Here is a 19,662-nt window from a genome sequence, read left to right as displayed (position 1 = left end):
ACCAATTCTTGGACTTCAAATTCCAAAAATAATGGTACTTACCCTGGACTTTCCCAGAGTGTTGTCATTTTCATCTGTCACTGTGATCCCATTAATGAGTTCCCTAATGCAGACACAAACATATGACCTTAGACATTAAAATCAACAACCTAGATGTGGTGTGGAATGTCCCCATTTCAACATGACTGCTGCATTCAGTACCTTTAGCATACTATATATAATTATTTATAAATGTTTTAAAATATGTTGGGATTCCAGTAAAGCAACAAAATAAACAAGCAAACATAAAAACCCAAATAAATCCCAAAAGCTTTAAGTTTGCCCACCATATTGCTGTAAAATTTGAAAGTTTTCTAATCCCCTTTCCCCAGCATTCTGGATCTCCTCTCATCCATGAAGCTTGTTGGGCTTGTTTGTTTGAATGATATCCCACTTTTATTTTATACAATTCAAGGAAGTTGTATAAATGCATCCACCCCTTCTTTTTTCCCCACCATAACTAGCCTGTGAGATGAAGTGGGCTGGGAGAAAGTGGCTGGTCCTAAGTCACCCAGCTGCCTTGTTAGTTTTAAAAACGGTGCAGGGGCACTGTTATATTCAGTTTAAATCAAGAAGCTCAGTAAAATTCTTTGCAGGAGTGCAATGCTTCATCAGCATAAGAACAATTATGTTGCCAAGAAGGTCCACCCACCAGAGTTACTGAGTATCTGACACCAATAATGGTTTGCTGCTGCCTCCTAGTGAACCGTGCTGCTAATATCTCCAAACTGTCCAAGGATTTATATAATATACCCAGCAACTCCAAAGAGTAATTGGAATGTCAAAATGAAAATGAAACCTAGCTGAATGAAGGAGGCAAGAAATTATTCTTTTTTAAATACTCACAAATATAAATCAATTACTGAACTTATCAATGGAGGCACAAATTGTTTAGGAAAGAATAAGCTTAAACTGGAGCAAGCTGGAAAAAGTGTGCTGTTCTACACTATCCTTTCCATTTTCCAAACACTCCTCAAACTCTCAGATCCTGCCCTGTGTGGTCCATGGTTGTCCCACTGCAGCTATCGTACACACTCATCATAGCAGACCCACACCTTCAGTTAGCCAATTAGCAGAGTGCCAAAATTGCCTTCCTTTGGCACTCAAACCCACTCACTCACTGGGCTTGTTCTGCATTAGTGCCATGATTAAAGCCATTGTTGCTTGCTGACAAGTCACTCTGAAGCCCAATATGAGAGCAACAAGGTGTTAAGTATTTTGTCAGCTGTGGGGAAGGAGCACCAAGAATCCAGGATGGGGGATTTGATGGGAATTCCTGCCAGTCAAAAGCAGGTCAAGTTGTAGCCCCAAAAATAACAGCACCTCACAATCTGGGAAAGACAAGTTTTACAATATGAAATTTTGGGTAGCTGAGCTGGAAGAAAAGCTGCTGAGGAAGGACATTAGTATGGGAGCAGCATCTAAGCCCATTATGGAAGTGCCCTCAGAAATATTCTTCAGTATGAGTCAACTGCATGACCCTCACAATGGCTTAATATATTTATAGCCTTCATCAGATTAAATGGCTGCAATTTTAAATGGAAGTGTTAGAATGCATCACCGATGCTTTCACAACATCAAAGCACAATTATTGTATTGTTTTACATGGGACTTTGTGCTTCCTATCCATCACTAATTTTTTTCTAGACAGGCTAATACTGACATCTCTATGCTATGTTTTTCACATGTCTAACTAAAATAAAATAACTTTCTACCTGAACAGCAGGTGCCAAAATCCATTCATATAGCAACCAGACTAATCTTTAAGTACTTTCTCTCTCATTAACTGTTCCTGTCATGAGTACTGATGGTGAGCAGGAGGGGGCCCCTATCCAGGGGGAAAACGCATGCGTAGCACTGAGGAGTTAAGCAGCCATTCAAAGAGACACAGATCAGACCCGCCTTGACTTTTGGGGTTTATCTGTCTGGGTTTTTCCCACGCTTCTTCAGTTTGTTAGGATTTTCTGTCTAATGTAGCAGTAATAAAACACTAGAGACCTATTCCTTGTCTCAGCGTGGTTCCTGACTGTTAGGACAATTCCTGGTTGTACACAAAATGAGAAGGCAGTTATAGAGAAAAGCATTGTTTGATTGACATTTTCTATAAAAATAAGCACACACCACTGTAAAGTTACAAAAAGGTTAGTGACAATTCAGTCTAGCAGAATAGATTTTTCCATTTGTCCCCAAATCACTGATGCCCTAATTATCCAAGTGACCCAGTTTTTATCTTATTTTACAGATTATACAAGAGGCAAAATTGGGCTGCAGCCAGTTGCCTGCAAGTACTCCTCCCCAAGTCATTGGCTAGATTACTGTGATGTCATGGAATTTTTAATAAATTGCAGCTGTACAGGTAAGAATGACATCAACAAAATGTTGACAGTGCAGCTTCTGTAGAATAGCAAAAGGTCATCAGGCTGAGAGCAAGTTATCATACGATAGCCAGGGACAAATATGTGTTATTGACAAGAAGAAAAGATTAAAAGATGCGGCTTTTGTTTGGATCACAATTGACTGATTCAGCCATTCCCCACAGCAATTAATTCAGCACTGTGCAAAAGAACAACAGGAGCATGGATGACATTTTTGAAGTTTTTCCAGTTGCCACCAAGGACTCCAGGAGGCTATGATACTCTAGCTTTGGTGGGGGAAAAATAAGTGGCCCAGTTGGGTGGCGTTGGTGTCTGAGGACAGAGGGAATTATTTAACTTACTAATTTGATCCATAGCCTGTCTTTCTACTCTGGTGAGGTAAGGGAGCCACAAGGCAAGGAGGACAAAGGTAGCAGTCAAATCAAGTTACAGATTCAAAAGAGGGATAGAAATGGAAGGAAGGAAGTAGAAACCAGAGAGGACTACATGACACAAACAGTATACAGGATCTAAAGAAAGTTTGCTTCTGTTGTCACAAAAGGAGCAGAGCTTTGGAGAACAGGGAAGAGGACAGAGACTAAAGTGATAATGAGGCTGAATTTCTCACATAGCTAAATCTACCATTTGCCTTTCTTTTGTTTTAAGGATGCATGGAGATCTGCACTGTTATGCAGTATTAATAAAAGTGTGCTTACTTTTGTGCCTTGAATATTATCAGGTCAAGTCATTGCCAGCAATGAACATAAGGTGTGTGTGTGTGTGTATAAAAATAAAAAAATAAAAAATAAAAATAAAAACCAAACAAGCAAGCCAGGAAATGAGGTGTAAAAACAACAAATAGTGTGGTGGTCTGTGGTCCATCTTCTCCTTGCAAGGGTATTGGTTCCTGGTGTTTGGATGTGCCCTATTATAGACCGTGAGAATACTGAGTTGCATATTTATTAGCAAAGCTGGACTAATGAGGGGTAGCATGTATCTCTTTTTTGATTTAACACAACTGACCCTTGCTTTAATTTTAATGGCTCCCATTTTAAAACTAGTGACTGAGATGGAGGCTGTAGTGACCAACAGTGCAGAAGCAAATAATTTTGGGAAGGTAATGGAAGAACTTCCCCCTGAAAAAAAAATATTTACCTTGCTGCCTGTTTCTGCTATCAGTGGTGACTTTGAAACGCAGCTATAAGACTGATCAAGTTATTATTAGGTACAGAGGAAAAAATACAGCTGTCCCCATTCCCAGGCAAATGCTTTTACTCTTGGTATAACCAAAGCTGACTTCTGTGCATTATGTTGAAGAAAAACCCTCATTCACCATGTTATCCCTTCATCCCTCTCTCCCTTTTCTGCTTGGGTTCCGCCAAGAGACTTACTGCTGCCTCATCAAGGGGATGTTCACACAGTTGGCAGCAGCTACTGCTGCGAATGGGACCCAACGTGCCACAAGGGATGGTGCTCTCTGTATGGAGAAAGATAAGGCAATAAGGAGCAGGACTAACCCTTTACAAGAAAAGGAAAAAAGGACTGAGTAGCAGTGCTGTGGAGGCCATGGGCCTCTACTGCACTGAACTAAATCCTTGTAATTCCATATTAAATTTGTCTTAGAACCAAAGTGTGCAACTTGCAGTTCCAGGACTACATGTAGCCCCTCAAGCCTTGGTTCAGTGCTCCAGAACCCCATCAATAAAAGTCCCCACCAAGCTCTGTGGTTTTTTAAAAAAACCATACAGGAGAAAATTGATAAGTACATCTGGAGTAACCTTTAACTACTCTAATTTAATTCAGTAAACATACAAGTTAAATGAAATCAAATTTAGATTTCTTTTCATGGCCATTGCTGTCCTTGAATGTAACCCCTGGCATGATACTCAAATGCCAAAGTGCTATGTGCTTACAACATGCTCTGCAACAGCTGAAGTTGAGGAAGGAAGAACATACTTTACAGCCCAAAGAAACAACTTCCAGAGGTAGAAGATATTCCAGTCCTCCATGCTAGAAGACTCACGGCTCGTGCAGAAAACAGACAATCATGCTCCTGCAAGTGTAAGTTCCTACAGCGAGAAGCCAGGGATGCCTTGTCTCATCCTTGGGCCTGTTGCCCCCTTGTGGTTAAAATTAGTAGCATTTTAGAATTGTACCTTAGTGTAAAGGTTGAGTCCCACAGCAGTTGCCAAGGCAGTGCTGGTAGCGGTGAAATAAGCCACTCCAATTTGCCTGGAATTATCCAAAGGGGATATAAAATAGTAAATGTTAGTTTCAGCATTAGTCATCTTTAAACTGCAGTTGTGTAACAAAGGGCTCCTATCACTCACATGCATTTTAAAAGGCAAATTTAATCACAGTCCCTATTTACACTCTTTTCCTTATACCAGAATGAGCTTTATGAAGTAACTGTTTCTGTACAGACTTGTGGCTTCTCATGACAGACCTATGATATAAAGGGATAAGTAAGTTTTCCACATCTAGTTCTGTGACACACACAGGAAAGCAAGAAGTCAAAGTAGACATTGTAGGAGGAAAGCCAGGTTAGTCTATGGTAGCTGAAAATCAAGAGGAATCTGGCATCACCTTTTCAGACTAACAAATTTTATTAAAAGACATAAATATGTTTGTGAGCTATGACTGTGCCAGATTCCTTCTGATGCATGAAGTCACGGGTAATTGCTTTGGGCTGAGCATAAAACCCTCTATATGTAGCCACTTCCCCACTTCAGGTCCCATCCCACACACCTCCCACTCCAGCTGATACACTCAAAAATAAAGTTCTGAGTTGAATAAGCCATGAAAGCTACATACAGGACAGCAAGACTGCAAAGACTAGATCTATCCCGATTGTGCCTCTCCAACAGAACCACCATTTCTTATTCCCTGGAGTCAGTTCTGGAAATGCTGTGCATCCAAATGATGAGGTACAATGGCTAGCAAAGCATGACAATTTACCCACACTGTCTAGACCTCAAAAAGGTACAGTATATCCTCATAGGAATGATTCCAGAGAGTGGTGCAGATCAACTGCAAGGTCAGCTAATGGGATTGTAGGGAGCATTGGATGAAAACACTATGCTGTCACAGGTAACCATGAAGAGGCACTCACTTGACTGAGATGGGGCTAGCTGCATTCCGGTTGGTGTAATTCACGATGGCATTAAAAGACTGATTTACCCACTGCCAAAACACCACAGCTGGGACTGTTCTGCAGGGAAACAAAGTAAACCTGGGTTCAAACATCTGAGAAGGTATGCGTATCTTCCAGATAGCTGAATGCAATACAGTCAGTTTCACCTCTCTTCTGGACCCATATATTAGCCTTTATCAAACATTGAAATTTTCTTTTTATTAACATCTTTATTATAAAAAATCCCTATTATCATATTTACAAACTTTTATAAAAATGCAATTAAAGTAGCTGAAAGGACCCTAGGTAAACAAAGCACAAACATACATGTTAATAGTAGATAAAATAATAGTTGAAGGCAGATTCACTTTAAAAGAATATTCAGAGAAAGCCTGCTGATGTGAAACCTAAAAATAGCAGTATTTGGTGCCCACCTGAAAGTGAGCAGTGAGAGAGTGAGGCAATGTACTTGGGATGTTGATCCTAAGGACCTACCACCAAAAAGGCCTCTTCTCTTCTATCCTCCCTAGAGCCATTGACAGAAAGATCCAAAGAAGAACCTCAGAAGTAGAATATAACAGCTGGGAAGTTCTTAAGGTATTCTCATTTGAAACTAGCTAGGCCAATAAGGCATTATTAAATTCTACTATCGATTTTAATTTAAAATTACCCAGATAATCACTCCTCAGCATAGCTGCTCATGAGGAATAAATACTTTAGTCTGCTGAGTTAGTTAAAAGCAGGTTAAGGAAAATGTAAGTTATTGACGATGTACACTTTAAAACAGGCAATTTAAACTTTAGAGCAAAACATATGGCAGAGTTACAGAACTTTAATCAAGAATCAGAAGAAAGAAGAAAAAGGGGGGCTGGATTCTCACAACATGCAAGTCTAAAAAGTGGCTGATTAATTTGTGGCCCGGCATGTTGGGCAAACCCAGCCAGTATGACGAATATAGGTTTTACTAGCTTGTGTACACACAGGCATCTAAGTTATACAAAGAAACTGCAAAGCATTGGGAAACAGCCTCTGGTTCCACTTCATGAGACTAAGTAGATTGTGTTGGTTGTCTTAGTTGAAAAGCTATGCAGAAACTCCAAACAATTCACAATCCTACATCACAGGACTTGTTTACACCAATATAGTTTCTTTTCACAGTGTATGCTTAAGATCCACTTCAAATGGCTGCTGCATACTGGAGGGACAGATCTTGATACCTTGTTTTCATCTAAATATTTAATTTATCATATAACTGTATCCTGTATATGTTTTGGCCTTTGCAATTGTTTGCCATAAAGAAGTCACTACATGGAGATGGTGTTCTAAGATATGTAATATCCTTGGCAACAATTAAGTGGTTTAGCATTGCCATTTTCTGGATTGTCTTTCTTCCCATCTGGACTACAGCCTTGGCATTTCCACGTGGTCTGTTATCCAAGTCCAACTCTGCTTAGTTTTTGGGGATCAGTCAAGGTTGGCTACATCCTGCCTAAACAGCTCCTAATAGAATAATGCTAGACAAACCTATTACTTGTTTTATTAAATAAAGCTGGTTGCCTGATATTTCAATTCCCTTGGAGTGAAGTATTTGAATGCTTGAGAACAAGAGTATGCAACTTTTGGGGGGATGAGGACCAAACATAAGTTTCAAGTTGCACAGTGAAGACTACATTTTGAATGTAAGCAGGACCATACCAAAGCAAGTAGATTACATTTAAATGAAATCTAAATTAAATTAAAACAGTTGATCAGATCATTCCCTATATACTTAATCATTTTTCCCTTCTGTCAGATTAAAAAATTCCGTTGGCCCTGTCTTTAGGAAGAACAGACACACCAGGCTTCCAGACAGCATTAAGACCTGAGATCTCAAGTTATGCACCTCTGCTGTAAGGCAAGTGAAAAAACAATTCACTACATATATACAGTCATAGTTTATGCATCTTGCTAAATCATACGTGGTTTATTTGTTTTTGTGATATTAGTGAGATATGACCTCATCCACCGTTTCTAGTTTCTTTCACTATGAAGTAAAAAAGAAACAAATCACATTAGTGTTCAGCATGTTTATCCCCACTGACATTGTTTTGGATATAGGTACGGTAGTAGTTTTACTAATAAATAAATAAATCAGTCAATCACAGAATCATGAAACTGGAAGGGCCCAGTCACGCCATCAAGATCAAGCCTCTGCTAAGTGCCGGAATCCAAATTAAAGCATCCTGGACAGAGGGCAGTCTAGCTTCTGCTTAAAAATATTCAAGCAAGAGCTCACCATCTCCCTGGGTGAATAGTTCCACTATTAAACTGCTCTTATTATTAGTTTCCCCCCCCCCACCTCTCCAAATTTAATCTGCAAAAAGCACAGACTGTTTATCTCAGCCTGGGATCCCTCTGTCTGAAAACTGCTTGCCGGTTTTCAGACTATCCAGAAGCCTTTCTTAATTGTCATCAGTATCAATTACTGGGAATGTAATTTTTGTTTTAAAATGCACAGTGTTGAAGATTCTTGCTTAACTTTCACCATTCATGCAATGGGCATCCAGAGAATTTCACCACTGGTTCATTTCACTGGCAACCTAATCTAGAACAAATTTAGACCACGGAGGAAAATGGAAAATTCCAGAAACAGTCTAGGATAAGGATAACAAGGAACATTCAACAGGGAACTTGCATAAAGCAGCCTCTGTGAGGCAACTTTGGGTGAGCAATGGAGGAGAAAAGAGAACAACAGAACCCCAGAAAAACTTCCCCTTCATACCTGTAAAATTGCAGCATGCAGCCTGTGATAGCCATTCCTCCAGGAACTTGAAATGACATCCTCCCTATTAAATTCATTTTTTCCCCCGAATCAGGATGGAAAGCTGAGTCATAAAGCTTCTTGGCATAGAAAAGCTGTTCCTCACTGGTTCCAGGGGGTACCGAACCTGCCCTACAGGTGCAAGAAAGAAGCTTCTTAGTTTTATTTCTCTAATAACTTCAGTAAACAGCATTTGTCCCCGAAAAATTGTGTGCTGGAGCTTGAGAAGAATCTCTCTCTTGAAACAAGCATGAATGCAGGTTGGGGTCTTAACAATATGGCTCTTTCATGATAGCCCCAAATCAGGTGCTCAGGCAGCTGTTTCACTCTGTCTAATAATAGGGCTGGCTCTGTTTGTACGATAGCATGCACGATTCTGCAAAAGCACGGGGTTTCAATACACACATATTTATTTTTCTAGTAGTAAGACCCAGTCAGAGAAATCCTTTTGTTATGAAGGGTTTCCTTTTGTGAAAGAGATCGTTCTCCTCAGAAGACGTTTGAATATGCATTTATGAATTATCACCACCCAACTTCAAGGAGGACTCTAACAATACCCAATCATTTTACTTTTAATTAATAATTTGTTTAAAACATTTAAAGAACAGAATAAATAGCTACATTAAAAAAAGGTGGGAAAAGCCATGGTGGATGAAGAATAAAATATCAGTAAATAAAGGATTTACAAGTACCATAAAATTCAAAACTCTATTTCATTAGTTAATTAATTAAATGTATAGAACTAGGTTCATTATACCATCTTAAGAAATAACTAAAATCATCTATAAACCTTGATATCAATATCGATATTGCTATTTGTCAGTGTTCCACAAATAAATGCACATATTCATGCAAAGGGAAAGAAAATTTTAAAAAAGGGGGAGATAACAGAAAAAGGTTGAAAAAAGAAAAAATATTTTTAAATAAATTAAAATAATTTTTAAAATGAGAAAAATTAATAAAAATATTAAGTTCTAAATTCCTTCCCATTGTACTCAATTGATTACATTGAAATATTTATAAACATTGGAATTGCTTCTAATTACTGTCTTTATGTCAATTATTTCCCCTTTAAAAACTCTACTGTAAGTGTCCGGGTTTGACTAAATTTATATGATATGTCACACGACAAGGCAAATTTCTGTTCAGGATGTATACTGTTAATTTTGCCATTGCTGTGTATTCCCCAAATTTGGTTTCCCTGTCTGATATTGTCGGCAAAGTGTCTCTTTTCCAGTGTTGGGCCAAATTTGTTCTCCCAACTATCATCACATACCTTAATAATACCCATTAATTTTATTGATGCATCTGAACAGAGGCAACTCTTAGATTTTACAAAAGTTCCAAACTTGGTTGTTATTTCAGCAACCTCCTAGCTGACTACCTGCAGCTCTCTACAATTGTCTTCGCTGAATCCAGCTTATGCTCTGACACCAGCAGCGTCCTAGGATCTGTGATGTTGAAAAAGTGCTTTACACGCCCCATAAAAGTATTCTGGTCCCAGCGAGGGGCATCAATATTAAACTTGGCAATACTGGCCATCGTTCACTGCAGAGGGAGTAGAGAAGAAAGGACAAGTCATCAGTCACCACAGTAGCTCCATGCTTTTTTGCCAAGGTGTCACCCAGAAATGGTGAATTACTTTTTAAAGACTGTAGACAAAGAAAAATGTACCTGTTGGCATTTTGCCCTACTGATTTATCAGTCCTTTGCCCCACACATCTGTATGGGGAAAAGATGAGAATTTTGCTTGCTAAGCCAAACAGAGGAAGACAGCAAAATATAGCGGGTGAATTCAGCTGTTGCACCCTCTTTGAAAAAAGTAACAAAAAGAAAGCACCATCTCCATAAGAAGACTGTACAATTTTATTCTGAGCACACATAAATCTTTAAAAGGGTTGCCACTTGTCCACAACAAATGAACCAGCTCTATTTATTATGCACAGCCATCATTCAGTCACAATTTACTCTTTTCCTATGCAGCAATTAGCAATTTTTGGAATCTATAACACATAAAAATAGCATGGATATATGATTTTTTTTATCATAGGTACACTGCATTTTATTTAAATTCCAATGATCCAGTACATTGGCAATAGCTGGATTTGCATGCAGGAGAACCAGTGCTTATTATGCTGGTGCAGAGATCCAGTGTGGATATTTCTCGGCATGCACAAGCTCTTTGCAAATTTGATGGGTCGGCTGAGTGGCCAAAGTATGAGCTATGAAAAATCCCAGGTACAGCTTGCCACAGACATGTGCGTCATCTTTCATTATAAGGTGTCAATACAATGATTAAAGTAACATTTTAAGAGAATGGACTTTCAGTCATAAGACAGAATGTTCTAATATTACCTTATGGAGAAACATACATATAAATTCACAATATTCTAGATGTGCTAGAAAAATGAAACTAGTAAGTGCGGTGGTGTTTAATCTCGCTTGGAAGATCTCCTGCAGAAAGAACTGCTATGAATAAGTCTCAAAGAGATGCAGGAGAGAGGCTGTGGCAGAGTGGTATCTATGTTATTATAAAATTACCTAGGTGCTTAGTCTCAGTGATGGTGGACACAAGGATTCTAGAAAATCCAAAGGAGCTATTTTCTGCACTTAGATAAGAGGATCCCATGAGATGCAAGCTTGATGGATAAGTCAAGATTACATCATGGCCAAGGACGGATAATTTACATAAAAATCTATTTCACAGACATTTGAAATACTGCAATTCAATAATAAAGCTTCTGAAATGGTTGGAAATTTTGTGGAAAAGCCTACTGCTAGCTTACATGATTTGTTTGTTCAAGCTATGAACTTTGGCATTAACTGGATCACATGGTGGATATTCAGCCACTGAAAAATACTAAATACTAACGCCTTGAAGTGGGGAAGATTTTTATTGGCCTGTTTTCTCCATAATGAGTACTTAGTACAAATGGAAACTGCAATGCAGTCTCTGCTAAGGTAATTGTTACACATTCCTAAGAAATGCTGTGTGTACATTCTCTTAAAATATAGTCAGCCTTAGAATTAGTGCAGTATTAGGACAGACCATAAATATCATTCAACACTTCTGTAAGCAGCCTGTCACTAGTTGGTGTCCTTAGCAGATATTCAGTAATGCATCCCACATCCATTCTCTTAAATGTTAAAAATGCCAAAAACTGATGAAGCACCTTGAGAATGTTTTCTTTGAGCTCCAAGTTGCCATATAGATTTGGACAATGGCAGTAATGCTGGATATTTCAGGTACAGATATAGTCTCCATTTTTCCCCAACCTACCTGTGCTAATATCCTACAGTGACCCATGCCTTACTCTAGATTACTGTAACATGCTGCATGTAGGATGGATTTGAAAAATATTCAGAAACAACAACAAATACAAGGAGCATCTGGTATGCATGTTAAAGTTAGCCTTGAAATATCTTCACCGGATTCCAATTTATTTCCAAGTTTCTCTGAGTTGCTTGTTCGTACCTATAAATCTTGGACCAGGTTATCTTGAAAACTATTTATTCATATAAATCTGCCAGAGCCTGCATTTGAAGGCCAGCTTTTATGTCCCATATCCCAGAGATACATGGTTCTAAGGAACAGGACCTTTCAGCTATGTGTATACTTAATATTAAACCTGGAACTTTTGAAAGTACAGTTTGTTGAACAAGCAACAGGGTGGCTGTTGTGCCTATCATGGTGGATTCACACATCATGCTCTGCCAAAAGCAGACACATCACATGTTCCATGACCTACGCTTTTGTAGAAGAAGGCCTGAGTTTAGGAATGTTTTCCCCAGAGAGACTGGGCTGGCTCTCTCAGTGTAGATGACAGGTAAAAACTATAATGTCCTGCCAAAATTTCAGTAATCATTACCACTTCTTCATTTTAAAAGGATGATACTTTTTAATGTAATATATTCATTAAAATATATTGTAATATATTTTATTGTATTTTTCTGGATTTTTAGTTTTTGTTAACAATTACATTTTATTCTTATGGTTTTCCTTCTAAATTAAATGAAATTAATTAAATTCCTCTAAACTAAGTGATGCTATGGATGTCTTATCCTGGTGCCTGGAGTTTGTGAGGGTATGGACGGGGAGCAACAGGCTTCAGCTAAACCCTGGTATTACCTGGAATTTTAGGCCTCATTACTAGCTTTTTAATAAAGGTGATATTAGCATTTTAGCATGGCATCCATGCCTTCTTTTGAATAGAGAGGGTATTCTGAAAGTCCTTGAATACACTTGCAAGTTTTAAGATGGATACAAACCCTGCTGCGAAAGGGAGTGATGTAACCCATAAATTTGCCACTTGTGGAATGTTATCTGTAATCAGTGTTTTCTGTTGTTCAATTTTCAGTGTAATCAATGTCTTTTATTATTTGATTAGTTGCTTTCTGGCATACCACATATATCAAATGTATGTATCATTTATTTCTGTACCCTGTAAAAACACTTGACCCCCTGCTTAATAAATGCTTTTCACTTTGCCTGAAGTACTCATGATTCATGCTGTTGGGAGAGGTGAAAAAGCCACTTTGCAAAGTTAATCTCTCCCCCAAATTCAGGGATTAAGTTTTTATCAGCTCCACGCCAACCTTGGGGTGCCTGAGTTTCTAGGTAACACTAGCAAGTCTGAGTGGCTTTTGGGTCCTGCCAATTCTAGGACTACGCCATCTTTGGTGCTGGATGGGGTTGTACAGCCCCAGACAGACCGGGTGCACAATCTGGGGGGCCCCTGGACTCACGACTTCTGCTTGAACAGCAGGTGACAGTTGAGGTTAAGAGGGCTTTTGCACAGCTTCGTGTTGTGCGTCACTTGCTCCCATTCCTGGATCAGGGGCCTCTGCTCACAGTCACTCATGCCCAAGTCACCTACCAGTTGGATTATTGTAATGCACTCTACATGGGGCTGCCCTTGAAGAGTATCCAGAAGCTTCAGCTGCTTCATAATGCAGCAGTGCGGACAGTTACGTGTGCTTCTAGAACAGCACATGTTACACCTCTGCTCCGCAAGCTGCACTGGTTGCTTCCAGGTCCAAATCATGGTGCTGGTTTTTACCTTTAAAGCCCTTCATGGCATGGGGCTGGGATATTTGAAGGACTGCCTCTCCCTGATTACATCTGCTCGTCCCATCAGATCCAGCAATAGAGGCATGCTATGGGTCCTGTCTCTCAGGGTTTCATAACTTGGTGGGGCCGAGGAGGCAGGCCTTCTCTGCTGTGGTGCCCATCTTATGGAACATTCTCTCCCCTAAACTGAGATCAACTCCGTCCCTCCTTATTTTCTGGAAGTCCCTCAAGACCTGGCTATGTCATCAGGCCAGGGGACCAGTGAGATCTTGAGGTGGCTCCCTTGCTGATCTAAACTCTTGGGGTTTTTAAAAAACTTTGTTTTTGACATGTTTATTGTTTTATATTTTTGCTATATGCTGCCCAGAGTCACTTCTTATGAGATAGGTGACCATATAAATTTAATAAATAAATAAATGATTTCAAAGCCGGGGGGTGGGGGATCTGAAAAATATATTTAATAAATGCAGGTAAACACCTCCAGTGCTATTTATACATGATGGTCCTATAGTCAGGGGTTGTTCATTTTTGGAATGTGGAGATGTTTTAAAAATGAAGCATTGCCGAAGATATACTAATATCTAACACCATTTTTTTTTCTATTGCCAGAAGTATAGGTAGCAGTACCAGTTCTATTTGCATCCCCCAAATATGCCATTATTGGAAACAACTGATTATTTTAAAAAAAAGCCTTCCACAATTTTGCATCTGCAGAACTAGGAAGTTTTCACTGCTTAACTCTAAGAACACTCACCTCTATTTTGTCATCACCAGGATGAAGACAAAGATCTCTTAAGAGAGAAAGAGAGAGAGAGGGATTTGCTTACTGTGTTTCAAGCATATCTTTTTGTTTGTTCAGCAAGCTAAAAATAATTAAAATACTGATGCAAGGAAGTTCTTAAAACTGAACAACTTCTCAATACTAATTTTATCAATAAAAACCAACATGAAAAACATATAGAAATCAATCAAACAAATAAATAAATTTAAGCTTTTCTCCAGGCAAAAGCATTCAGAACTAGCAAAATTATTTAAAAACTGCAGCACAAGCTTACTGGGCTGTGAAAGAAGTATTGTTTCATTTATCTTGCTAAACCACGGTTTACAAATCACAAGGGCAGAGTTCACAAATAAGCAGACCATATTACAGCTGAGTGCAATGTGTGAGCCAGACACTTCGTGGGAAGCTACCACAGCTTAAACTATCCTGGGAAGGAAGAAAAAAAAAAGGCTGCTTGGGGTAAAGGCAATGGCAAATCACTTTGATATTGTTGTGACTAAAAGTACGGGGACATGTCCATGAAGTGACTAGGAGTCGTGGTCAAGTAAAAGATGTTTTTTTACAGAATGTACATACACCCACACCCCTTACATACATTGGAGAAGTTCTGGCTGTTCATTACAATGCAATATATTAAGGGGTAAGAGCATTTTGGTTTAGAACCACATAAGCACTTTTTCCTAACATTCCTGAATTACAGCCATGGGAAAATTCTTATTTTATTGGTTTATTGGCACATTTGGTATAAGTCTGCAATTTTAGCTAAAATCCTTACTAAGATGGGATACTATTTAATGGTTCACACATTCAAGGGTTTCATAGCAGTGTTAGTCAAACCTATTCTGAACCACGATGTGTGAAAAGTCATCACTGAGAAGTTTATTTAATATGCCTATTTGATGCTTTTCTACTAAATTAAATTCGCAAAGCAACTGGAGACACATAGATTTGCATATCGTTTATTACCTGCAGAGCTGTCTCTGAAGCACAGATGAATGTACAGATAAAATCAACAGCTTTTGTTTTGCTCTTATTCACTAGTAGATATTTGAATGAGCTTTGACAAAACTTAGTTCTTTGTTTATGGTGTATGACACTTTACCCAATCTGGTGCCCTCTGATATATTGGACCACCACCACATTGGCTGCAAAATGTGTAGCTTGTCAATAAGACACCAGGTTGGAACAAGCTGATATATGGGAATAACAGACTTGCCACACAAAGCAGTTGTGATAACAAGTAATAAAAGGATTTAGAGTGTTATGCTCAAATGAAAAATAAGGTCATCTTTTACTCTAATTCAGCATCTTAAGCACAGGTTACTCTATGTAACATTAAACAAGAAAACACAAAAAAGAAGATAGGGTAGAACATGCTGATTTTGTTTTTGACATGGTTGGAAGAGTCATAACAAGAGCAGCTGCAATGTCAAGAATGTGTGAAAGATCTGTGAACCAAAGTTCATTTTACTATTGCCAAAAAGCAAAAATTTAACTTAAAACAAAATGTTTTGTTTTATTTTTCTAGCATTCTGAGTTCTCCCTAACACTCACAATAGACTATACTACATTCATGTGAAAATTCCCAGTTCTTTAGTTTGTCATTGCGCTGAATACCAGGACAAAGGCAAACAAAAACACCCCCCTTCCCTAACCACCAGATATGTAAGATTTTTAAGTAATTGTAGTAAAGAAGTGCACAACTTTTTACTGGCAGTTTAAATTGAGTTGGCTTACTCAGCAAGAGTACAGGTTAGCTTTTGGTTACAAAACCATTAGATCTCAAAAGACGTGGCTAGGGCAAAACAGAAATGCCCTTGACTGCTAATAAATCTTCAACTCCTTTTGTTAATGGACAGCTGGCTCTCTTGAGTACAGAACTGTCAACTAAAACTGAGGCCTGAAACAGGGCCTCCAGAAATAAATATAAGTGTAGTGTAAAGGACTTTGACCAGGGGACTGGACAGAAAAGCTGGTGGAAAGAGGAGCTAGACACTGAGAACAGAAAAGAGGTGCTGATTATTTTTTTAGAGACAGGAAATTTAAACAAGGACAAGCACCCAATTATTTACATTATATTTAAATCTATAAAATAATTTGGAAGAGAATATCACAAAACAGGAAGGATCTCCTCTCTGCAGGACTATATTTGGATATGTAGATTCTGATACCCATTTTGTATACGTAGCTGAGAATCACAATTCTAAAAGATCCCTGGCTTGCATCACCAATTCAGATCTTGCGATGGAATGTGTTCCTGAAAGAGGGGGTGGTGTGGTGGATTCTGGTGCTGCAGCTGGTTCCCAAGGGGGGAACGCATTCCAGACTGATTAGTGGCTTCACAGCCCGGACTCTGTTACTGGGAAGGTTAAGAGGTTCAGGTTAGCTCCACCCTAGAGCCTTTCTGGGGTATTTTCTCTTAGGTTAGTTGGGTAGCTTTTAGTCTGGCAAGATTCTGTCTATAGGGTGAGAACAATAAAGAACTAGAGTTGGGATAACGGCTCAGCGTGGTTCTTGCCTGGTTTTCTGAGAGATCTTCTCTTTCTGGTGCTGAGCAAATCCTTCTCCAGATCCAATAATTCCCACAAAAGTGAATTTACCATATATTGACTACGTTTGCTCCATACACTAAGTAAAGCTAAATGGCAATTGGATAGTTTGTGGCTCAGTGTTGTGTGGAACCTGACATGACCTTAAACCATAATATGGTTTAGGGATAATATGAGAACACAGCAACTGTGTTTTTATGTTCTGTATGTTGTTTTGAATCCAGCTGGCAAGACTAGAAGACAGTGCTTGAGAACCTGAACAGTACCTGGTGAAGGCCAAAGAGGAATTCTAGTCAGTCAAAGGCAGATTGTCAGCAATGGTAGTTAATCTATGACCAGGATCAAGATGTTTTGAGGGACCTGAAAATACACACAAAATCTGCTTGTAGGTATACTTATTACACCACAATCCCATCTTGGAATTTGATCAATGAGTCTACCCTGACCAAATGTACAACTTTACCCTGTTTAGCTTCAGAAATAACTTTTCACAGAGGATTGAGCTCAAGAACTAGCTCTTTCTGTTTGCAGATGCCAGCATGCAACATACTATGTGCTCCTGACAATCTTAAAGCCATTCTTCCTTTCTATGTCTGGAACAATGTCTCAGAGAGAAATTGTTCACATACCTATTTAAGAAATAAAACGCACATTTAGTAGCATAAACATATAGGCAGTTTTCCTGAAAAGTTTGCCTGGATTTAGCAATGGATTCAATACTTGGTATATATAGTATTACTACAGGATAAAGTCAAGGGAAACAAGTTTCATTCTGCAGCAGAAAAGCCACCATAGCTATTGCAGCTGAGTTCACTGGGTTGGAATGTATTTGTCTCCCCAGTTGTAACATACTATATACTATATTGGATCCATTCCAAGCTGGACTCCAAGCGTGAGACAGAGTCTGAGGAGATACCCAGGGAACGTACTTACCATGTCATCTGGGAACAGTTTGATCCTGTTGAACCTGAGGAAGTGGACAGGATCCTTCGGTCTGTAAATGCCACCACTTGCCAATTAGATCCATGTCCCTCCTGGCTGGTTTAAGCAGCTCAGGTTACATGTGGCTGGGTCCAAGTGGTGGTGAATTAATCCTTGAGAGAGGGGGTGTTCCCAACAGCTTTCAAGGAAGCGCTGGTGCGCCCCCTCCTCAAGAAACCATCGCTGGGCCCTACTGTACTGGACAATTTTCGTCCAGTCTCCCACCTCCCGTTTTTGGGGAAGGTGGTTGAGAAAGTGGTGGTGCTGCAGCTCCAGAGGATCCTGGATGAAACAGATTATCTGGACCCCTTTCAGTCAGGTTTCAGACCTGGTTATGGGATGGAAACGGCATTGATTGCACTTATGGATGATTTCTGGTGGGAGTGGAATGGAGAAAGTGCATCAATCCTCGCTGTCCTTGACCTCTCAGCGGCTTTCGATACCATCGACCATGGTATCCTTGTGGACTGACTCAGGGAGTTGGGGGCGGGCAGTGTAGTTTTGCCTCCTTCCTCCAGGATCGGTTTCAGTTGGTGTTAATAGGGAGTGAGAGATCCACCCCGCAGCCCCTACTCTGTAAGGTGCCGCAGGGCTTGGTACTCTCTCCGCTCCTCTTTAACATCTACATGAAACCACTGGGTGAGATCATCTGTCACCATGGGATGAGGTATCATCAATATGCGGATGATACTCAATTATACATCTCCATCCCAGGTGAAGTAAGTGATGCCATGACCACCCTCTCCGAGTGTCTGGGGGCTGTGGGGGCCTGGATGGGGAATGACAAGATTCAGCTGAACCCTGGTAAGACAGAGTGGCTGTGGATTAATGGCCCCTCGGTTTCTGGGAATTTGTCATCTTTAGATCTGGATGGGGTTGCACTGCCCCAGACAGATCCAGTGCGTAACTTGGGGGTCCTCTTGAACTCACAACTCCTCTCGAAGAGCAGGTGGCAGTCGTGGCCAGGAGGGCCTTTGCGCAACTTTGTGTTATGTGCCAGCTACACCCCTTCCTGGAACGAGAGCCCCTTCGAACAGTCACTCATGCCCTGGTTATCTCCCATATAGACTACTGTAATGAGCTCTACATAGGGCTAACCTTGAAGAGTATCCGGAAGCTACAGCTAGTCCAGAATGCAGCCATGCCGGTAATTTTAGGTGCCTGTAGAGTGGCACGCGTAACACCTCTACTGCACGAACTGCACTGGGTGCCAGTTTGCTTCTGGGTACAATTCAAGGTGCTGGTTATGACTTTTAAAGCCCTATATGGCATGGGATCATTCAGCAAACGATCGTTAACTTGTCGTGGTGCTGGAGCTTGAGCACCTCAATGATGCCATGAGCTAAACCGTGAAGGGTCACCCAAGATGGGAAGGTCGTGACAGAGAGATCAGACTAAATGCGATCCCTGGGGAAGGTAATGGCAACCCACCCCAGTATTCTTGCCATGAAAACCAAATGGATCAGTACAACCAGAGATATGTCAGTATACCATTGGAAGATGAGACCCCCAGGTCGGAAGATGGTCAAAACGCTACTGGGGAGGAACAGAGGATGAGTTCAACTAGCCCCAGACATGATGACGCAGCTAGCTCAAAGCCGAAAGGACAGCTAGCAGCCGACGGTGCTGGTGGTGAACGACGAATCTGATGTTCTAAGGATCAACACACCATTGGAACCTGGAATGTAAGATCTATGAGCCAGGGCAAATTGGATGTGATTATGTATCAACCCATTCTATTTTGTTTGGTCATTTTTAAAAATATATGGCTTCTAATACTTGTTAGAGTGTACAGTCCCTTTCAACTGTTCTTAAACCGTCTAGCAGAATGGAGAAGGACAAAGAATTACTTATTTAGGATCTCTGAATATATACATTGCAAAACTGTCTGCAATCTTTTCTATTTAGTTTTCTTTGCTGGGATTCACATATTCCTCTAAGCCACTATGAGGTT

At 39.9% G+C, this 19,662-nt stretch overlaps 1 protein-coding gene across 2 annotated transcripts in view; it reads right to left on the bottom strand.

The window, feature by feature from the left end:
• Positions 1–19,662, bottom strand: part of SFXN2 (sideroflexin 2) — a 34,214-nt gene that overhangs the window by 11,279 nt on the left and 3,273 nt on the right. For both annotated transcript variants that reach the window (XM_063307090.1, XM_063307091.1), the window contains exons 2-8: positions 16,994–17,087; positions 9,711–9,874; positions 8,288–8,458; positions 5,506–5,604; positions 4,550–4,625; positions 3,785–3,870; positions 43–103 (exon numbers count right to left, since the gene is read on the bottom strand). In XM_063307090.1, the coding sequence (XP_063163160.1) occupies positions 43–103; positions 3,785–3,870; positions 4,550–4,625; positions 5,506–5,604; positions 8,288–8,458; positions 9,711–9,868 (651 nt within the window). In that variant the 5' untranslated portion in view covers positions 9,869–9,874; positions 16,994–17,087. The remainder of the gene's footprint in view (positions 1–42; positions 104–3,784; positions 3,871–4,549; positions 4,626–5,505; positions 5,605–8,287; positions 8,459–9,710; positions 9,875–16,993; positions 17,088–19,662) is intronic.

The sequence above is a fragment of the Candoia aspera genome, chromosome 6 (genome assembly GCF_035149785.1).
Source record: "Candoia aspera isolate rCanAsp1 chromosome 6, rCanAsp1.hap2, whole genome shotgun sequence".
In the NCBI taxonomy this organism is placed as follows: domain Eukaryota; kingdom Metazoa; phylum Chordata; class Lepidosauria; order Squamata; family Boidae; genus Candoia; species Candoia aspera.
This window is presented reverse-complemented; position numbering and strand designations above follow the sequence as displayed.